Source organism: Salmo salar, chromosome 03, assembly GCF_965601325.2.
Source record: "Salmo salar chromosome 03, fSalSal1, whole genome shotgun sequence".
NCBI lineage: Eukaryota > Metazoa > Chordata > Actinopteri > Salmoniformes > Salmonidae > Salmo > Salmo salar.
Genome location: NC_138293.1, coordinates 55,064,779 through 55,082,845, shown reverse-complemented (window position 1 = coordinate 55,082,845; position 18,067 = coordinate 55,064,779). Strand labels below are relative to the sequence as shown.

Genomic DNA, 18,067 nt, shown 5'->3' with positions numbered 1-18,067 from the left:
GGTAATGGCGCCACTCTGTGTTCATCAGAGGTAGTGTCCTTTAAACCTCAAGTCAACCTTTCCCCATTTTATGACCCTCGAAGTCACTGAAGTCCTACAATTGTCAGTATTATCGTTTAAAAATATATATAAGTACATGCACACTGATGTAGACTTTGGGCAACCAGCATTTGAATTAAACAAAGTGAATCCAGCTCAAAATATTTCATTCTTCAGATTCAGTGCAGATTAAAAATGACTAGTTATACTAGTTATACACTTAGTGAAAAAAGACCCTTATTTGGAATTGAGCTACTCAGTAAGCGCAAACACCAGAATAAACTGGTACATCCATTACTCAAATGCAACAACTTTTGTGATCTTTTTACTTAATTGTTTCACAAGATGCATTTCCTCCCAGTTCAACACTTGCCCTCCTTAAAGATGCAGAGGCAGCAGAATAGAGCAGAATAGCCAGGAGTCCTGGTCTGAGGCTGGATGCCGTAGCCTGGGGATGGAAGTGGTTTAGCTCTGGTCTCCCAGGGTGTGCTTGTCAAACAGGTACTCTGCCATCTTGTTTTTGACAGCATCCATCTTGGTGAGGTTGGTGATGTGGTCACCCAGCTTCTTAATGGCCTCCACCTGCTCATTCAGGTAATGGGTCTCCAGGAAGTCACACAGCTAAAGAGGGAAAACACAGGTCAGACAAGAGAATGACTCAAACTATTGGAGATACAGTAACACACAAGAGCCTGGTGGTAATGACATAAGGGCAGCTAATTCAATGAGGTGTTTGCAGCTGTCCAGCTCCTGCATGAGCTGCATTGTGTGTATAGTTTGCATCCATGCATCTGTGGACTATTGTGTTTGTGTGAAGAGGCAGGTCACACAATCCTATGTCAGTTATCAGAGCTACAACAACCTGATCATCTCCTGGGACAATACAGTAGCTGGATTCTTTGTGATATATACATGTGATGTGCAGTTCCACTATAACTTACATGGGGGTCAAACTTGTCAGAGGCAATCTTGTGCAGGTCCAGCAGGGCCTGGTTCACATTCTTCTCCAGCTGCAGAGCACACTGCATGGCCTCCAGCCCATTGCCCCACTCATCACGATCTGGCATAATAACACACTACTGTGTAGAGCAAGAAAATTGTCCCCTTGGTAGCCAATTGCAGTCTCCTTACCATTGAAGTGTAGGTATAAGAGGAAAACATCAACATGTTGATCATCAGGTCGATGGCAGTTTCGCAGTCGCTGTGGTAGTTCTGGCGGATCTGAGACTGCATTTTGGCAGATTTTATTATTATTTTATATCAAACTGAATGATACAAAAAATAAAGTTTCTTAGACTATTTTACTATTACAGTTCAAGCACGTGTTAAGTTATCAATCCAGAATGTTCTATAATGCGGGACAATGAAGGGTTCCGTTCAATCACTGTTGAAGCAAGAACTTCTAGATTTGTCTACCCACAGATGTGAATAGTGACGGGTCGTTCGCAAACGAGTCGGCTCTTGTAGGTAAACGTTGGAAGCCAGCTCTATTTAAGAAATAAAATAAAAAATAAAGATATGAATAATCAAAAGATTTAAATGAATAACTAATTCAAAGAACGAAAAAATTTATAAAATAATTTAGGCCTAAATGCTCAAGCGCACACACATTCGTTCTGACTGTCTGCTCAGACCAACAGCCTCACCTGTTGTTCCTGTCAATCAGACACGCAGTGTCAACCAATGAACCAAAGATGCGTGAGGGAGGGCAGAGACAACTCACTCACAGTCACACACTTACCAGCCGAGGACAGAGAGGAAGGACAGCTGTGAAAACAACAGCTGGAAAATGAATCGGAAGCACAGTAGCATTTGGATGCATTTTAATAATGTAGACAATGTTAGAGCACAGTGTAGAATTTGCCAAAACACATTCTCATATAAAGCCGGTTCTACGCACAACCTACACCGGCATATGTGAACTGTGCACCCAACTGTGAAGCTAGCTGTAGCGGAGCTTCGAGAAACTAGCGGGCCTGCTAGTGATAATGGTGGAGCCTGCACCTCCACACGTGGAGATGTATCCACTCAGTCAAGTAGGCCTACTCCGAGACCCACAGCAACACAGTCTTCTATGGACCAGTTTATACCAAAGTCTATGTCTGTAGCAAAACAAGGCCAAATCGATATTGCATTGGCTAAAATGATTGCCACTGATTTCCAGACATTTTCGATCGTGGGGGACAGAGGTTTTAGAAATTATAGCAATAGTATAAATCCAATATACAAAACCCTTTCAAAATCACTTATTCCACAATTGTACGAGAACACACAGGCTTCAGTGTGGGAAAGAGTCCTGAAAGCTACTGCAGTTTGCCTTACCACTGACTGCTGGACATCAAGGGTAACCACTTCTTACACGTTGGTTACATTGACGATTTTTTGATGTCTAGCTGTCTTCTGGACTGCTTTGAGTTCAGCGACAGACATACCTCAGAGAACTTTTGTAAGTCGCTCTGGATAAGAGCGTCGGCTAAATGACTTAAATGTAAAATGTAAATGTTAAATGTAACTTGGCAGAGGAAGTGTTGAGGGCCAGAGAATGGCAAGTAGATGGAAAAGTGGTCTGTTGTGTTAGCGACAATGCAGCTAACATTGCCAAAGCCATGAAAATGTTAAAATGGACCCATCATCCATGTCTTGCCCACACAATCAACCTGATTGTAAGAGATGCTCTGAAGGTGATGATGCCCACTGTGGACAAAGTGAAAGCAGCGGTGGAATACTTCCCCAGGGGCACAGTAGGTGCTGAAAAACTCAAGTCTACACAACGCCAGATGGGGATCCCTCAGCTGAGGCCTAAACAAGACTGCACTACAAGGTGGAATTCAACATTTTATATGTTAAAGCGGTTTCTTGAGTCACAGGACACCATCATATCTACCCTGGCCATTGTCAATGCACCTGTTGATGCTCTGACCCAAGAGGAATGGGAGGTGGAGGAGGTGTGCAGAGTCCTGGAACCCTTTGAGCTGTGGAGATCAGTGGAGAGAGGTACAGTAAGCAGTTATTACTACATCATTATTTAATCCAGTATTATATATGTATATGAGCAGTAGATGAGAATGTAGTATCAGTAGACAAAACTTGAACCTGAACTAATAAGTTACTGTTCTCTCTTTTCAGCTATATGACAGCCTCAAAAATGATACTCCTGTCTAAGGGTCTGCAGCAAATCACAGCCAGCCGCTAGAGAGAAGCAAATGTTACCACAGGACATGTGACAGAGTTGATGGACACCCTATGTTCATCAATGGACAGAAAGTTCCACAGAATGGAATATAATCACGTGCTATCAGAAACCGCTGCACTTGACCCCAGGTTTAAGAAGTTAGCCTTCAGTGATGCCAGAGCGATTGATGAGGCTCTTCAAAGAATAACCTCAGCAGCAGGGAGGGACAGCCCCAGCAGTCAGCTGGCTCAGGCACCAGGGCAACAGGAAGAAGAGGGATCAGATGGAGCAGAAGCACCAGCAGTAGTGCCACAAACGTCAGCTGTTTGGATGCTGTTTGACGAGAGAGCAACTGGGGATGCAGCACGACGGAATCCCTCAGCAGATGCCATAATGGAGGTCCGATCCTATTTGGAGGAGCCCCTACTCCAAAGATCTGCAGATCCTCTGAGCTGGTGGAGGAACAAGGCCTCTGTCTACCCACGGCTTACTAAAGTCATGACAGGGAGACTGCATAGTGGCCACATCTGTTCCCTCTGAGAGAGTCTTCTCGAAAATGGAACAAATAATTACTGAGAGAAGAAAACGCATCAGCCCCTCAAAAGTGAGGCAGCTTGCATTTCTGAACGCAAATCTCTCATGAAAGCAAAATATGGTCAGCATTGCTGTGTGCTGCTGGTTATAACATGGCAATAAAGAAGAGAGAGAAAAGAGGGACCAGTTTAATGTTTTAAGTGGGATGCTGCAGTTTTGCACATTGTTATTTATTTTTCTTTGATATGGTGCAATATTCTATTGTTATGCTGTTCAGATTGTATTCATTTTGAATTGTTACATTTATATGCACTTTGTTTATATACATTAAAAAAGTTATACTTTAAATGCAAATGTTTAATGGCATTCTTTTTCATAACAAACCAATGCATTTTTAACTACATTGTGGTTAAGGTAGAGTATGATTTCATTTAATAATTTCATTAGAATTGTTTTAACACCAATCATAGTCAAACTATCACAAACTGTTTGACTTGAAAAAAAAATATATATATATTTTTTAAAGAGCTGTTTGGGAGCCAAAAGAGCCGGAATGCCCATCGCTAGTTGTGAAATGTAAGGAGCCTTGTTCGCTGCATTTACAGTTCCAAACTGAATGTGTCAGTGAAATCCACCCTCGGGAAATAGGCGGATCATTTGATAATGATCTAGCTCAAACACATGACCTGAAGAAATCAATGTTTGTTACAAAGTAACATTTTATTGGCAACATCTAAAACAGTATCAACCAAAAGCAGTGCTACAGTTTAAATACAGCTGTTATTGTTGCAAAATGTGTGTATTTTATCCTTTGAAGGAAATAGTTTGGCAATTATTTCTGATAATAGGCTAATTGAGAAATAGCCTAGGTCTACATTTTATTTAGGCTATTAAAGGAATTGAACTTTACTCCTCTATGGTTGTGACGCAGTTCTGTAAACTTCTGTTTCATTCTCTAAGAGCACATGTTGCAATAGCACATGTAGCTTAATTATGTACCTTTTCCAGAATGCAGTCAAAAGAAAAAATGTAGGGTTTATCACTCTTGTTTTTTATATCAATTCCATTTTCAGTATGAGGTATGGGAATACAGTAGTGGACAGAGAAAGAAAGGCTGGCTTTCGTAGAAATGGTATTTGATGATAGACCTTTCGGTTTCAAATGACATATTGTAGTTGACAAATGGTATATCAAAGTTGATTACATTAGCCTACAAATAACTACACAGAATCAGTAGCTACATACATCTAACCATACATAGGTTATTAAGCTAAAACTGTGAAGTGGAAAACTTTTTACAGCTAATGAAAATCAAAGACTACAGTAATAAAGTAACCTTCCTAACAACTTCAGTTCACATGACCTGATCTTCCACAACTGTTGACAGGGTGATTTCAGGGTGCTGGGTTATTGTTCAATACATCCATGTAGTTGCAACATCACTGGTATTCATAAGAACTAGGTCTTCTGGGGCAGTATGTATGAAGCGTTTCTGAGTAAAATTGCTGATTTAGGATCAGTTTTGCCTTTTAGATCTTAATGAATAATATCCCGATCATACATAGACCGATTCCCACTAATTGACCATGCCTGCTTCTTTTTACCAGATTGTTTTGTGAAAGGGGTAGGTGGTAAAAAAACAAGGAAGAATAAAACCCACCTAAAGACCTTGTCATGATTCCTGCATTTATACAGACCCTGTAACCAAAATACAGGTATCAGGTCTGTGTGAATGGTTCTCTGATTATTTGTAGGTAAATTCATTATCATTTCCATTGTTTAACACCTCCCTAATTTGAAATGCAAACAGCCCCCATGGTTTAACAACCCCCCCCCCCCTGCTCCCACCCCTCCCAATTTGCCAGTTACCCACCGACATGTATAAAAACTGTATACCTGCAAGAAAGTGGTAAATTAGGGGCGGTTTGAAATGGTGTCATATAAACATTGCCTTATTTTTTTTATACAGGTAATGTACCCAAGAGTACGTGGACAGGGAGGACCTGATCCTAGATCCTCACTCCTACTCTGACAACAGGCGTGCTAAATTTTATACGGCCCCTAGTCTGTCCTGGCCTAATATGTATGGTAGCACCTCTACTACAATTGTTTGAGAACAGAACCGCCTTTTTCCTAACATTTAACCCAAAACAGGCTCTATCTATCAGGCTCTATGATCTAAGTTTATTGTTTGTTGAAAAATTATAAAGTTGCTTCAAATGGGGGTAAGGGTCTTTGAACATAGATAGCCCTTGAAATGTGTGCTCTCCGTTTGACCAATTCTTCTAGGCTGACCCTCCCGTCATAGCGTAATGTTTTCATTATTAGTGCAAACAAAGTTTTGGAGACAATGAGTCAAAGCCTCTTCAGACTGTTGGGAGTGACAGTAGACTTATGCTTAAACCGGTGTTACTAAAAGGGCTGTGGACATACTTGGCATTCCTTTTTTGTTGTTGTGAAAAGTCAAGCATATAGGCCTAGTTATAAATCCTTACACTGACAGTAGGCCTAGTCTGTGGGCCAGGAGAGATTGTAATCCATGGTTCAGGTCATGGGATTGAGATTGAGTCATTTTCATAGTATCACAAAGGGACAAATGTCCCTGTCATTTCTGTCACCTCAACTGTTGCTAGTCAGCAGCAAACCTTATGAACTGTTGTTAGTCAGCAGCAACCATAATGAACTGTTGTTAGTCAGCAGCAACCCTTATGAACTGTTGTTAGTCAGCAGCAACCCTTATGAACTGTTGTTAGTCAGCAGCAACCATTATGAACTGTTGTTAGTCAGCAGCAACCCTTGTGGACTGTTTGTCAGCAGCAACCCTTGTGGACTGTTTGTCAGCAGCAACCCTTATGAACTGTTGTTAGTCAGCAGCAACCCTTATGAACTGTTGTTAGTCAGCAGCAACCCTTGTGGACTGTTTGTCAGCAGCAACCCTTATGAACTGTTGTTAGTCAGCAGCAACCCTTATGAACTGTTGTTAGTCAGCAGCAACCCTTATGAAATGTTGTTAGTCAGCAGCAACCCTCACTCATTCTAAGTTACCTTTGTTTTAGCAGAAGGCCAAACATAGCATTAAAACCCTGGTGACCTGTGTTAAGTTGTTAAAGTCATGACCGGGTCTATCATGTGACCAGCCACACAAAGTTATAAACAGAAGTGATACTGATACAGTAAATGATTAACCATTACGAAACTCTTTCTATTGAAGTTCTGAAGGGTGACACAGTGTTTTTAGTCTGTGCTTTTCCCCCTCCCCCTCTCTTCCTATTGCTCCCCCCCTCCCACTATTATTCCCAGGGGCGCAACTTTGGTTTTAGAAGTGGTGGGGACATATACAGTTGAAGTCAGAAGTTTACATATACTTAGGTTGGAGTCATTAAAACTCGTCTTTCAACCACTCCACACATTTCTTGTTAACAAACTATAGTTTTGGCAAGTCGGTTAGGACATCTACTTTGTGCATGACACAAGTCATTTTTGCAACAATTGTTTACAAACAGATTTTTTCACTTATAATTCACTGTATCGCAATTCCAGTGGGTCAAAAGATTACATACACATAGTTGACTGTGCCTTTAAACAGCTTGGAAAATTCCTGAAAATGATGTCATGGCTTTAGAAGCTTCTGGTAGGCTATTTGACATTATTTGAGTCAATTGGAGGTGTGCCTGTGGATGTATTTCAAGGCCTATCTTCAAACTCAGTGCCTCTTTGCTTGATATCGTAGTACGCAAGTATAAACACCATGGGACCACGCAGCCATCATACCGCTCAGAAGGAGATGCATTCTGTCTCCTAGAGATGAGCGTACTTTGGTGCAAAAAGTGCAAACCAATCCCAGAACAACAGCAAAGGACCTTGTGAAGATGCTGGAGGAAACAGGTACAAAAGTATCTATATCCACAGTAAAACGAGTCCTATATCGACGTAACCTGAAAGGCCACTCAGCAAGGAAGAAGCCACTGCTCCAAAACCGCTATAAAAAAGCCAGACTACGGTTTGCAAGTGCACATTGGGACAAAGATCATACTTTTTGGAGAAATGTCCTCTGGTCTGATGAAACAAAAATTGAACTGTTTGGCTATAATGACCATCATATGTTTGGAGGAAAACGGGGGAAGCTTGCAAGCTGAAGAACACCATCCCAACCATGAAGCACGGAGGTGGCAGCATCATGTTGTGGAGGTGCTTTGCTGCAGGAGGGACTGGTGCATTTCACAAAATAGATGGCATCATGAGGTAGGAAAATTATGTGGATATATTGAAGCAACATCTCAAGACATCAGTCAGCAAATTAAAGCTTGGTCGCAAATGGGTCTTCCAAATGGACAATGACCCCAAGCATATTTCCAAAGTTGTGGCAAAATGGCTTAAGGAAAACAAAGCCAAGATATTGGAGTGGCCATCACAAAGCCCTGACCTCAATCCCATAGACAATTTGTGGGCAGAACTGAAAAAGCCTGTGCAAGCAAGGAGGCCTACCAACCTGACTCAGTTACACCAGTTCTGTCAGGAAAAATGGGCCAAAATTCACCCAATTTATTGTGGGAAGCTTATGGAAGGCTACCCAAAATGTTTGACCCAAGTTAAACAATTTAAAGGCAATGCTACTAAATACTAATTGAGTGTATGTAAACTTCTGACCCACTGGGAATGTGATGAAAGAAATTAAAGCTGTAAAAAATCATTCTCTCTATTAATATTCTGATATTTCAAATTCTTAAAATAAATTGGGGATCCTAACTGACCTAAAACAGGGATTTTTTACTAGGATTAAATGTCAGGAATTCTGAAAAACTGAGTTTAAATGTATTTGGCTAAGGTGTATGTAACATTTTTCGACTTGTTGTGCTGTGCTCACTTGAACAGGAAGGTGGCGCAGCGGTCCTTTGTTAGCAAATATTGTCATCAAACTTTGTCATCAAAGTCTGTTTTTCTCTGGATTTATGGTGCTTTCAAGACAACTGAAAACTTGGGGGAAGAAAGGTTGAATCATGATGACTTTAGTGATCTTCAGGTCGTAGCTCTAGAAAGAGGCCAGAGTTCCCGATTTGCAATTCCGAGTTGGATGAAAGTTCAAACGTATTTTCCCAGTCGTAGCTTGTTTTTCCCGAGTTCCCAGTTGTCTTGAACTCACTCAAGTCAGATTTTGCAGTTCCGAGTTAACAGTTGTTTGTCGACTTGATTCATGATGATGACTGCTAGCTAAGATTTTGAAAGTATGATGTTGACATGATCAGTCCAATCAATGCTACTGTAGATATAACATGATTTGACGTCATTTTATCTGTGGCCAATGACCTTGAGCCTTCTTGGATGGGCACTTCTAATGTAACTCTATGGCAGCACCCAAGGGGCTGGAATTTTTTAGCTCTACCTTTAGACTTGGCGGTGACGTAAGTGACAGAACACTGAGCCAATCATGGTGCATGCTCCATATTTTCTGCTGGCATGCCCCACCACCACAGAAAGCACTGAGCTAGGCTGAAACACCAAACATTTCTCCACCTTTCTGTCTCCCCCTCTCATTCATAACTTTCTATTTCAATAAAGAGAGAGAAAATACGAATAAATATATTTTTTTAAAACATTTAATTTCAAGACTATGTACTAGGTATATGTATATGTGGTGATGGGGACACAAATAGAATAATGGGTTTTGACATTTAAATGTTGGTATATGAGGGGTTTGGTGGTGACTTTCTGAATTGTTAGAGTTAGACCAACAGTTTAAAGTAATACTGGTATTTGACTTGTGATTGCGGTATATTGACCAAATTATCAGTAAAGTTGTTGATGTATTTTCCCTCCAAAATTAAATAGAAACAATAATTTAAGAGCTATTTGTTTAAAATGCTTTAGTAAGTTACACAGTATATGTAAGTTGCATAGTATAGTATATGTCCCTGCTGTTCTCTCCTTCTTCCCTTTTTCCTTTTCTTCAAATCTGGTATCAGCCGGTCTTCACCCTCTCACCACCACCACAGTCACGAGACCCCGCCTCCTTCCACCATTGTCACTGTGATAACAGAATTGAATGGCCTTGAGACCAAATTCGTTTGTATAATGAATGTAGTTCACTCAGGCCATTTTAAAATGTTTTATTGAACCTTTATTTAACTAGGCAAGTTAAGAACAAATTCTTATTTACAATGACAGCCTGCCCCGGCCAAACCCGGACGACACTGGGCCAATTGTGTGCCGGCCTATGGGACTCCCAATCATGGCCGGTTGTGATACAACCTGTCTCATAGATACCAATGCGTTGTTCTTGACTTCCATTGAAACAGAAAACATTAGGGAGTGGGATGTTTCACTTCCTCTTCCATCTCTGCTTGAGACTCCAGAATGCTGAGTCACAATGACAAGCCAGAAATACAGCCAGTGCATAGCCTGAGTCGGTCCACATAGAACACACTAGAGGTTAGGACAGGAATAAGAGTGGGAAGGAGGGAGAGAAATAGGAACATCTCCCCCACACATTCTGAAATTGCATTTTTGGCTGTTTAGTGTTTATCCCCGAAAAATATACATTTTAGCTAAATACATTTAATTAGAGTGAAAATTCCTTGTCTTAGTTCAGTTAGGATCACCACTTTATTTTAAGAATGTGAAATGTCATAGATTTCAGCTTATTCCCAGTGGGACAGAAGTTTACACAGAATTTTGTAGCATTGCCTTTAAGTTGTTTAACTTGGGTCAAACGTTTCAGTTAGCCTTCTACAAGCTTCCCACAATAAGTTGGGTGAATTTTATAGTAAGGCTGTCATATTTCCCAGGTACCCCTCTACAGTCCAAGTGCCTTATAGGCATATGGCTCAAAATATGGAAGAATGCAAATAGACTCCTCAAGTATTAATGAGCAGTAGTGTGTCATTTAAATATACTGATAGCAAATATTGTCCATCAACCTGCAACCCTGGGACAACCTGTGGGTCATAACAGCTTGCTAGTTTATTTGCGCACAGGTTCGAATGACCTGACTTTTAAAATGCTCAGGTTAAAGGCTACAGCGACTTGTGAAGTCGGTTACCCATGTCACAGTTAATGACCTAGCTGTTATGGGACCTGAACAGACGTTGCACCATTACAAGTTATGTAATAGCCCTTATAAAGCTCATGTCAACCTTCTATGACCCTCAGTCACTGTAGTAGGCTTACAAGTGTCAGTATTTAGCATTTCTATGGAGAAATGAATGCACAGATGGCAATTGGACAAAAATATGTAAACGAAACATGTATCGTCAGCCTCATGTGTCATTCATACACAGTAACAAACAGTGAATCCAGCTCAAAAAAGGTTTTATTCTTCAGCTTGAAAATGAGAAGTCACACCTAGTGAAGAGGATCCTTGCGTTTCAGGTATTGAAATGCTCAGTAAGACAGCGCAATAGGACAAAAATCAGCAACAACTCGATTCTTTTACAATGTACCTCCCCTCCAATAACAAATTTGTCAACATTACAGATGTTATGCCCTCCCCTCCTTATAAATGCAAAGCCAGCAGAATAGAGCAGAAAGACCAGGAGTCCTGGTCTGAGGCTGGATGCCGTAGCCTGGGGATGGAAGTGGTTTAGCTCTGGCCTCCCAGGGTGTGCTTGTCAAACAGGTACTCTGCCATCTTGTTTTTGACAGCATCCATCTTGGTGAGGTTGGTGATGTGGTCACCCAGCTTCTTAATGGCCTCCACCTGCTCATTCAGGTAATGGGTCTCCAGGAAGTCACACAGCTAAAGAGGGAAAACACAGGTCAGACAAGAGAATAACTACAGACTATTGTAGATACAGTAACACACAAGAGCCTGGTGGTAATGGCATAAGGGCAGACAGACAACTCAATGAAGTGTTTGCAGATGTTTAACTCCTGCATTGTTTGTATAGTGTGCATCTGTGGACTATTGTGTGCATGTGAAGAAGGTCACAATCCTGTGTCATTAGTTATCAGAGCTACAACAACCTGATCATCTCCTGGGACAGTACCTGTATTCTATGTGATATATACATGTGATGTGCAGTTCCACTATAACTTACATGGGGGTCAACCTTGTCAGAGGCAATCTTGTGCAGGTCCAGCAGGGCCTGGTTCACATTCTTCTCCAGCTGCAGAGCACACTGCATGGCCTCCAGCCCATTGCCCCACTCATCACGTTCTGGCTTCTACACAGGACAGAGTGACCACAGGAGGGTTAGGGACTACTAGCAGATGTTTCTATGCATACCTACTAGCAGTCACCACAGTTAGCCAGTATATCTAACCCATCAAGGGATAAAACGAACTGGAAATAATGAAACAAAAAGTAAAGATGGGCCAATTTAACAGACACTACAAACAACCACATATGCTTTAGTTTATGAAGCACATATAGGTTGTGTGGCTCAGTCAGTAGAGCATGGCGTTTAACACCAATGGTTATGGCTCACTTCCCGCTGGGGCCACTTAAACAAAATGTATGCACACATGGCCAAGTCAATTTTGCTATGCAGCACAGAGAAAAATGTAGTTTTAGTTTATACTAAGGTCTTCGCCATCCCCAAAATACACATTTTAAAATATAATAACACTTCCCCTTACTGTTGAGACTTCCTTTGAAAAAAGAACAATGATTCCAATTCCCTGTATTCATAGGCCTACAGTAAGCAGTCAGGCCACATCTTCAAGCGCCTTGCTCTAATACCAGGGCAGTCACTTAGGGCACACCTCACAATGAACTCACTCAGCATTAATGACTACTCATTCAAAATAACTCCTATACTTGTAGTAAACAGTTTAGAGAAAAAAAGAACCCATCTAGAACCATAAAGGGTTCTTCATTTGACCCTATAGATCAACCATTTGGGTCCATGAAGAACCTTTACAACTGAGAACAAAACTTTTTTCTATCAGTCTACAATGTACATGTGTTTGAGCTCAGGGGCTGACCTTGATGTCCTGGAGTAAAATGCGTCCACCTCTCTTGTTCTGGAAGGAGAGTAGCTTGTCGGCGTGCTCCCGCTCCTCGTCGCTGTTCTCCTTGAAGAAATGCGCGAAGCCAGGCAGAGCCACATCGTCACGGGAGAAATAGAAAGCCTGGGTGGATAAACATAAAACAGTGTTTAGAAAAATAAACATGCCAAAAGTGACTCGGCATTCTGTTCTTGTTGTGGCAACTAAACTTGATGACTAAGGCATGAATCAGTCTAGTCCGTAGTCTACTTGGTAACCTGACAATTAACCCGTCAAGGAGTTGTTACGCGCTCTGTCCAAGGTAGGACAGATTCCCGGCTTCATTTGAATGTTATATCTACCTGAAAGCGCTTAATAACAAAGTAAAACTCAAATATGCACTTCACGGAGTTTCTCAGCTATTAATTAGTCTAGGACTATAGAAAAAAAGTTGTGAAAAATGGCATTTAGGCCCAGGAATAATAATACACAGGTAGATCAACAAAACGGTCATCTTGGTAGACTCCTTACCATTGAAGTGTAGGTGTAGGAGGCAAACATCTCCATGTTGATCATCCGGTTGATGGCAGCTTCGCAATCGTGGTGATAGTTCTGGCGGATCTGAGACTCCATCTTGGCAGATTTTCTTTTATATCAAAATAAAGTGTAGAAAAATAAAGTTCCTTCGACTATTTTGCTATTACAGTTAAAGTTGGTGTTACCTTATCAATCCGGAATGTTCTATAATGCGGGACGAAGGCAGAGGAGTTCCGTTCAATCACTGTTGAAGCAAGAACTTCTTCATGCGTCTTCTCAGACTTGTGAACTGGAAGGAGCCTTGTTCCCTCTATTTATTGTTCCGAACGGAACGCGTCAGTGAAATCCACCCTCACAGAGCGTAGCCAATCACCTTTAGAATTTCAACAGGAACTAGGCGGATCATTTGACGACGAGCCCACTCATACACCTCATGACCTAAAGCTAAGATTATTTATTATATTAACAAGAGAGACGAGTGACAACTCTAACAATGGAAATACATGTGTTCAACGATTGAAGACAGGCAAGATTCTAACCAATGAGAGGGCAGGAACGCGTGTAAACAACACACACAACTAAACGTCGTTTTTCTCAAAGTTACCGGAATGCCACGTGCATCCACATATATCAGTACATTTGTAAAAGCTTAAACATTACGAAACGTCTATTCGATCAAAATCCTCAAGTAATTTGAAAAAATGGGCTTATCTCACGCGAACAGATTTTGGGCGGAGTAAATGCTCGACCTGGACCGCTTCACCTTAATCTGTTTTAAAAAATGTACTTTGTTCTATGACATGCTTGGCATTCCTTTTTGACTAAATGATGTGTCATGCTTAAAGGATAGGTTTGGGTGAGCATATAACGCGAAGTCTAGCATTCCAAAGGTTGCTTGTTTCAAACTCATCACAGACAACTTTAGCATTTTTACTAATTAGCAACTTGCAACTATTTACAACTTTTTAGTTACTTTGCCACTACGTAGCATGTTAGCTAAACCTAACCGTAACCCTTTAACCTAACTCCTGACCTTAACCTTAGACCTAACCTTAACTTTTAACCCCTAGCCTAGCTAACTTTAGCCACCTAGCTAATATATTTTATTTTTGAGATTCTTCAAATAGCCACCATTTGTCTTGATGACAGCTTTGCACACTCTTGGCATTCTCTCAACCAGTTTCACCTGGAATGCTTTTCCAACAGTCTTGAAGGAGTTCTCACATATGCTGAGCACTTGTTGGCTGCTTTTCCTTCACTCTGCGGTCCGACTTATGCCAAACCATCTAAATTTTGTTGAGGTCAGGGGATTGTAGAAGTCAGGTCATCTGATGCAGCACTCCATCACTCTCCTTCTTCGTAAAATAGCCCTTACACAGCCTGGAGGTGTGTTGGGTCATTGTCCTTTTGAAAAACAAATGATAGTCCCACTAAGCCCAAACCAGATGGGATGGAGTATCGCTGCATAATGCTGTGGTAGCCATTCTGGTTAAGTGTCACCAGCAAAGCACTCCCACACCATAACACCACCTCCTCCATGCTTTACGGTGGGAAATACACATGCAGAGATCATCCGTTCACCCACACAGCATCTCACAAAGATACGGCTTTTGGAACCAAAAATCTCGAATTTGGACTCCAGACCAAAGGACAAATTTCCACCGGTCCAATGTCCATTGCTCATGATTCTTGGCCCAAGCAAGTCTCTTTTTGTTATTGGTGTCTTTTAGTAGTGGTTTCTTAGCAACAATTCAACCATGAAGGCCTGGTTCACACAGTCTCCTCTGAACAGTTGATGTTGAGATGTGTCTGGTACTTGAACTCTGACGCATTTACTTGGGCTGCAATTTTTGAGGCTGGTAACTCTAACGAACTCATCCTCTGCAGCAGAGGTAACCCTGGGTCTTCCATTCCTGTGGCGGTCCTCATGAGAGCCTGTTTCATAATAGCGCATGATGGTTTCTGTGATTGCACTTGAAGAAACTTTCAAAATTCTTGACATTTTCCTGATTGACTGACCTTCATGTCCATTCATGTCTGATGGACTGTCATTTCTCTTTACCTATTTGAGCTGTTCTTACCATAATATGGACCTAGTGTTTTACCAAATAGGGCTATCTTCTGTATACCCCCCCCCCCCCCCACCGCACAACACAACTGATTGGCTCAAACGCATTAAGAAGGCTGGAAATTCCACAAATTAACTTTTAAGAAGGCACACCTGTTAATTGAAATGCATTCCAGGTGACTACTTCATGAAGCTGGTTGAGAGAAAGCCAAGAGTGCAAAGCTGTCATCAAGGCAAAGGGTAGCTATTTGAAGAATCTCAAGTTTAAAATATGCTTTTTTGGTTACTACATGATTCCATATGTGTTCTTTCATAGTTTTGATGTCTTCACTATTATTCTACAATGTAGAAAATAGTCAAATTAAAGAAAAACCCTTGAATGAGTAGGTGTTCTTAAACTTTTGACCGGTAGTGTATACATATTCTTTGTCTAATAAACACTGCAAACAGCCTACCCGACCTCTCGGACGCATCCGCATGGTCCTAAAGCACACTGTTGCCATGTTTTGTATCACATTCCAATGATAAAACTGGGGGAATGGACAAAAATGCATGTCCCCCCTGTCCCTAGTGAAATTTGCACCCCTGCTTATTCCTGTCATAACCTCCTGTTGGTTCTACTACAGTATGGACTGACTCAGGCTCTGCCCTGGCTGTATTTCTGCCTTGTCATTGTAAGTCAGCATTCTGGAGTCTCAAGCAGAGACGGAAGAGGAAGCGAGACAGCCACTCCTTCATTTTTTCCCCCAATGGAAGTGTTGTCGCAGTGTTGTCTGCTTAAGGAGCCACCGCCTTAAGCAGTGTTAACGGCCTGAGTGAATTATCTTCATTTATCCACAATTCTTGGTCTCGAGGTAGTTCTGTTCTGTTATCACAATGGTGGAAGGAGGTGCAGTTTTGTGACTGCAGAAACAGACATGAGGGGTGATAAATGGGCGAAGACCGGCTGATACCAGATTTGAAGAAAAGGAAAAAGGGAAGAAGGAGAGAACAGCAGGAACATATACTATACTATGCAACTTACATATACTGTGTAACTTACATATACTGTGTAACTTACTAAGGCATTTTTAAACAAATAGCTGTGAATGGTTGTTTCTGGTGAATTGAAGGGAAAATACAACAACTTTTCTGAAAATGTTGTCAATTTAGTCAATCAGAACTCAATTACCAATATTTTTCTGTATTACTTTAAACTGTTGGTCTAACTATAACAGTTCAGAAAGTCACCACCAATGTCAAAATCCATTATTCTATTTATGTTCCCGTCACCATGTTTGGATAGTACATGGTCTTGAAATGACTAATTTCTTATATATATATTAGTATTTTCTCTCTCTTTATTGAGATATCAAGTTATGAATGAGAGGGGGTGACAGAAAGGTAGAGGAATACAGATATGAAGGCGTAGGCAGGATTTGAATCCATGCTGCAAAGGGCCATGTGCAGCATTACCACTAGATCAGACTATGGCACCAAATTAATGTCTAATACTCAATTAACTTAAAAGGAGTCGATGCACTCAAAGTCAAGAAACTGCTGACATGATTACACAATTTAATTGCAGTATCAATTCATTAAAAAGTATACATACATACATACATACATGCATACATACATGCATACATACATACATACATACATACATACATACATACATACATACATACATACATACATACATACATACATACATACATACATGCATGCATGCATGCATGCATGGTTGTAAAGGAAATCATGTTCAGTCGTAATAAGCTGAAGATTCTATCATGAATAAAATTAAACAAGTATTGTGTTAGCCTACCTGAAAACAGAGAGGCTGATTACTTTGTTGTAGTGAAAGTGAACTGGGATAGAAATAAGTTATCAATCTAATTAAAGTGAGTGTCGCAATGCCAACTTTGGACCAACTACCTTATGTGTAAAGGCTTGGATAGGCCTATGGCTCAGAATATGGAATAGAATGTGAATGGTGGGCTACTCTCTCAAGTATTAATTCAAATATGCAGTAGCCTGTAAGTTGTGGGCGGAAGCCGGAAAAACGTGAAGTTGATCGATCCCCATCGAGGGAGGAGCAGATTTTTATATTTGACAGTAAAACATTCTTATAATAACTATACATTTTTTTGGCACCTTCAATTCTTGCACATTTGCTCATAAAAAGTATATTTTAACACGGCTTCTATCTAGGATGTAAACACAGCCTCAAGTGAGGTCTGAAAACTCAAACTGCTTGCTGTATGTGTTTGATGAACTCCCAAAGACTGAAATAAGGTAAACATCTGTTTTTGAGTGCTCTTGAAAAATGCAGCATGCAATACAAATTGTTCCATTAAGAGGTAACTCTGTTCACCATTTAGCCATTTTTTTTAAAGCTAGCCAATGTTAGTTTGACTAGCCTAGCCTAGCCTGCTACTGTAAATGTCAATTTGCCTGCTCATGGGGCTAGTGTTTCATTAGCTACCTGTCAGTGAATTTTTTTTTATCATGTTTTGGCCTGATTATATGTCTCTTTTCAACTAACTAGCTGCAGGTTTAAAGAAACATTCAATCATATACTTTGATTAGAAAGCCAAATAAAAGCGTGTAGTTAGAAAGATGTGTGTGTCATGTATCCTTGAATGGAGGTTTAAAATCTAAGATGCATATACAAATGAGCAAACACAGCATATCCTACACATATGCTGTAGCATACCTTGCAATACAATGTACTCTAAAAAACAGCTTTTTTTATATTGTTCCCCTCTAACCAGGGACTGATTTAGACCTGGGACAACAGGTGTGTGCAA

At 40.8% G+C, this 18,067-nt stretch overlaps 1 protein-coding gene and 1 pseudogene across 2 annotated transcripts; both read right to left on the bottom strand.

Annotated features, from left to right (window-relative positions):
* Positions 1–417: 417 nt before the first annotated feature.
* Positions 418–1,272, bottom strand: LOC106600786 (ferritin, middle subunit-like; annotated as a pseudogene). The gene is made up of 2 exons (XR_014391792.1): positions 981–1,272; positions 418–660 (listed from the first exon to the last, which is right to left on the bottom strand). The product of XR_014391792.1 is annotated as a ferritin, middle subunit-like (transcript).
* A 9,761-nt stretch (positions 1,273–11,033) lies between these two features.
* On the bottom strand, positions 11,034–13,478 carry LOC100136565 (ferritin middle subunit; the record flags this gene model as incomplete). The annotated part of the gene is given in 4 exon segments (NM_001123658.1): positions 11,034–11,477; positions 11,779–11,904; positions 12,668–12,814; positions 13,202–13,478. Coding segments are annotated over 4 exon segments (531 nt in total). The 3' UTR covers positions 11,034–11,321.
* Between the last annotated feature and the right edge of the window lie 4,589 nt (positions 13,479–18,067).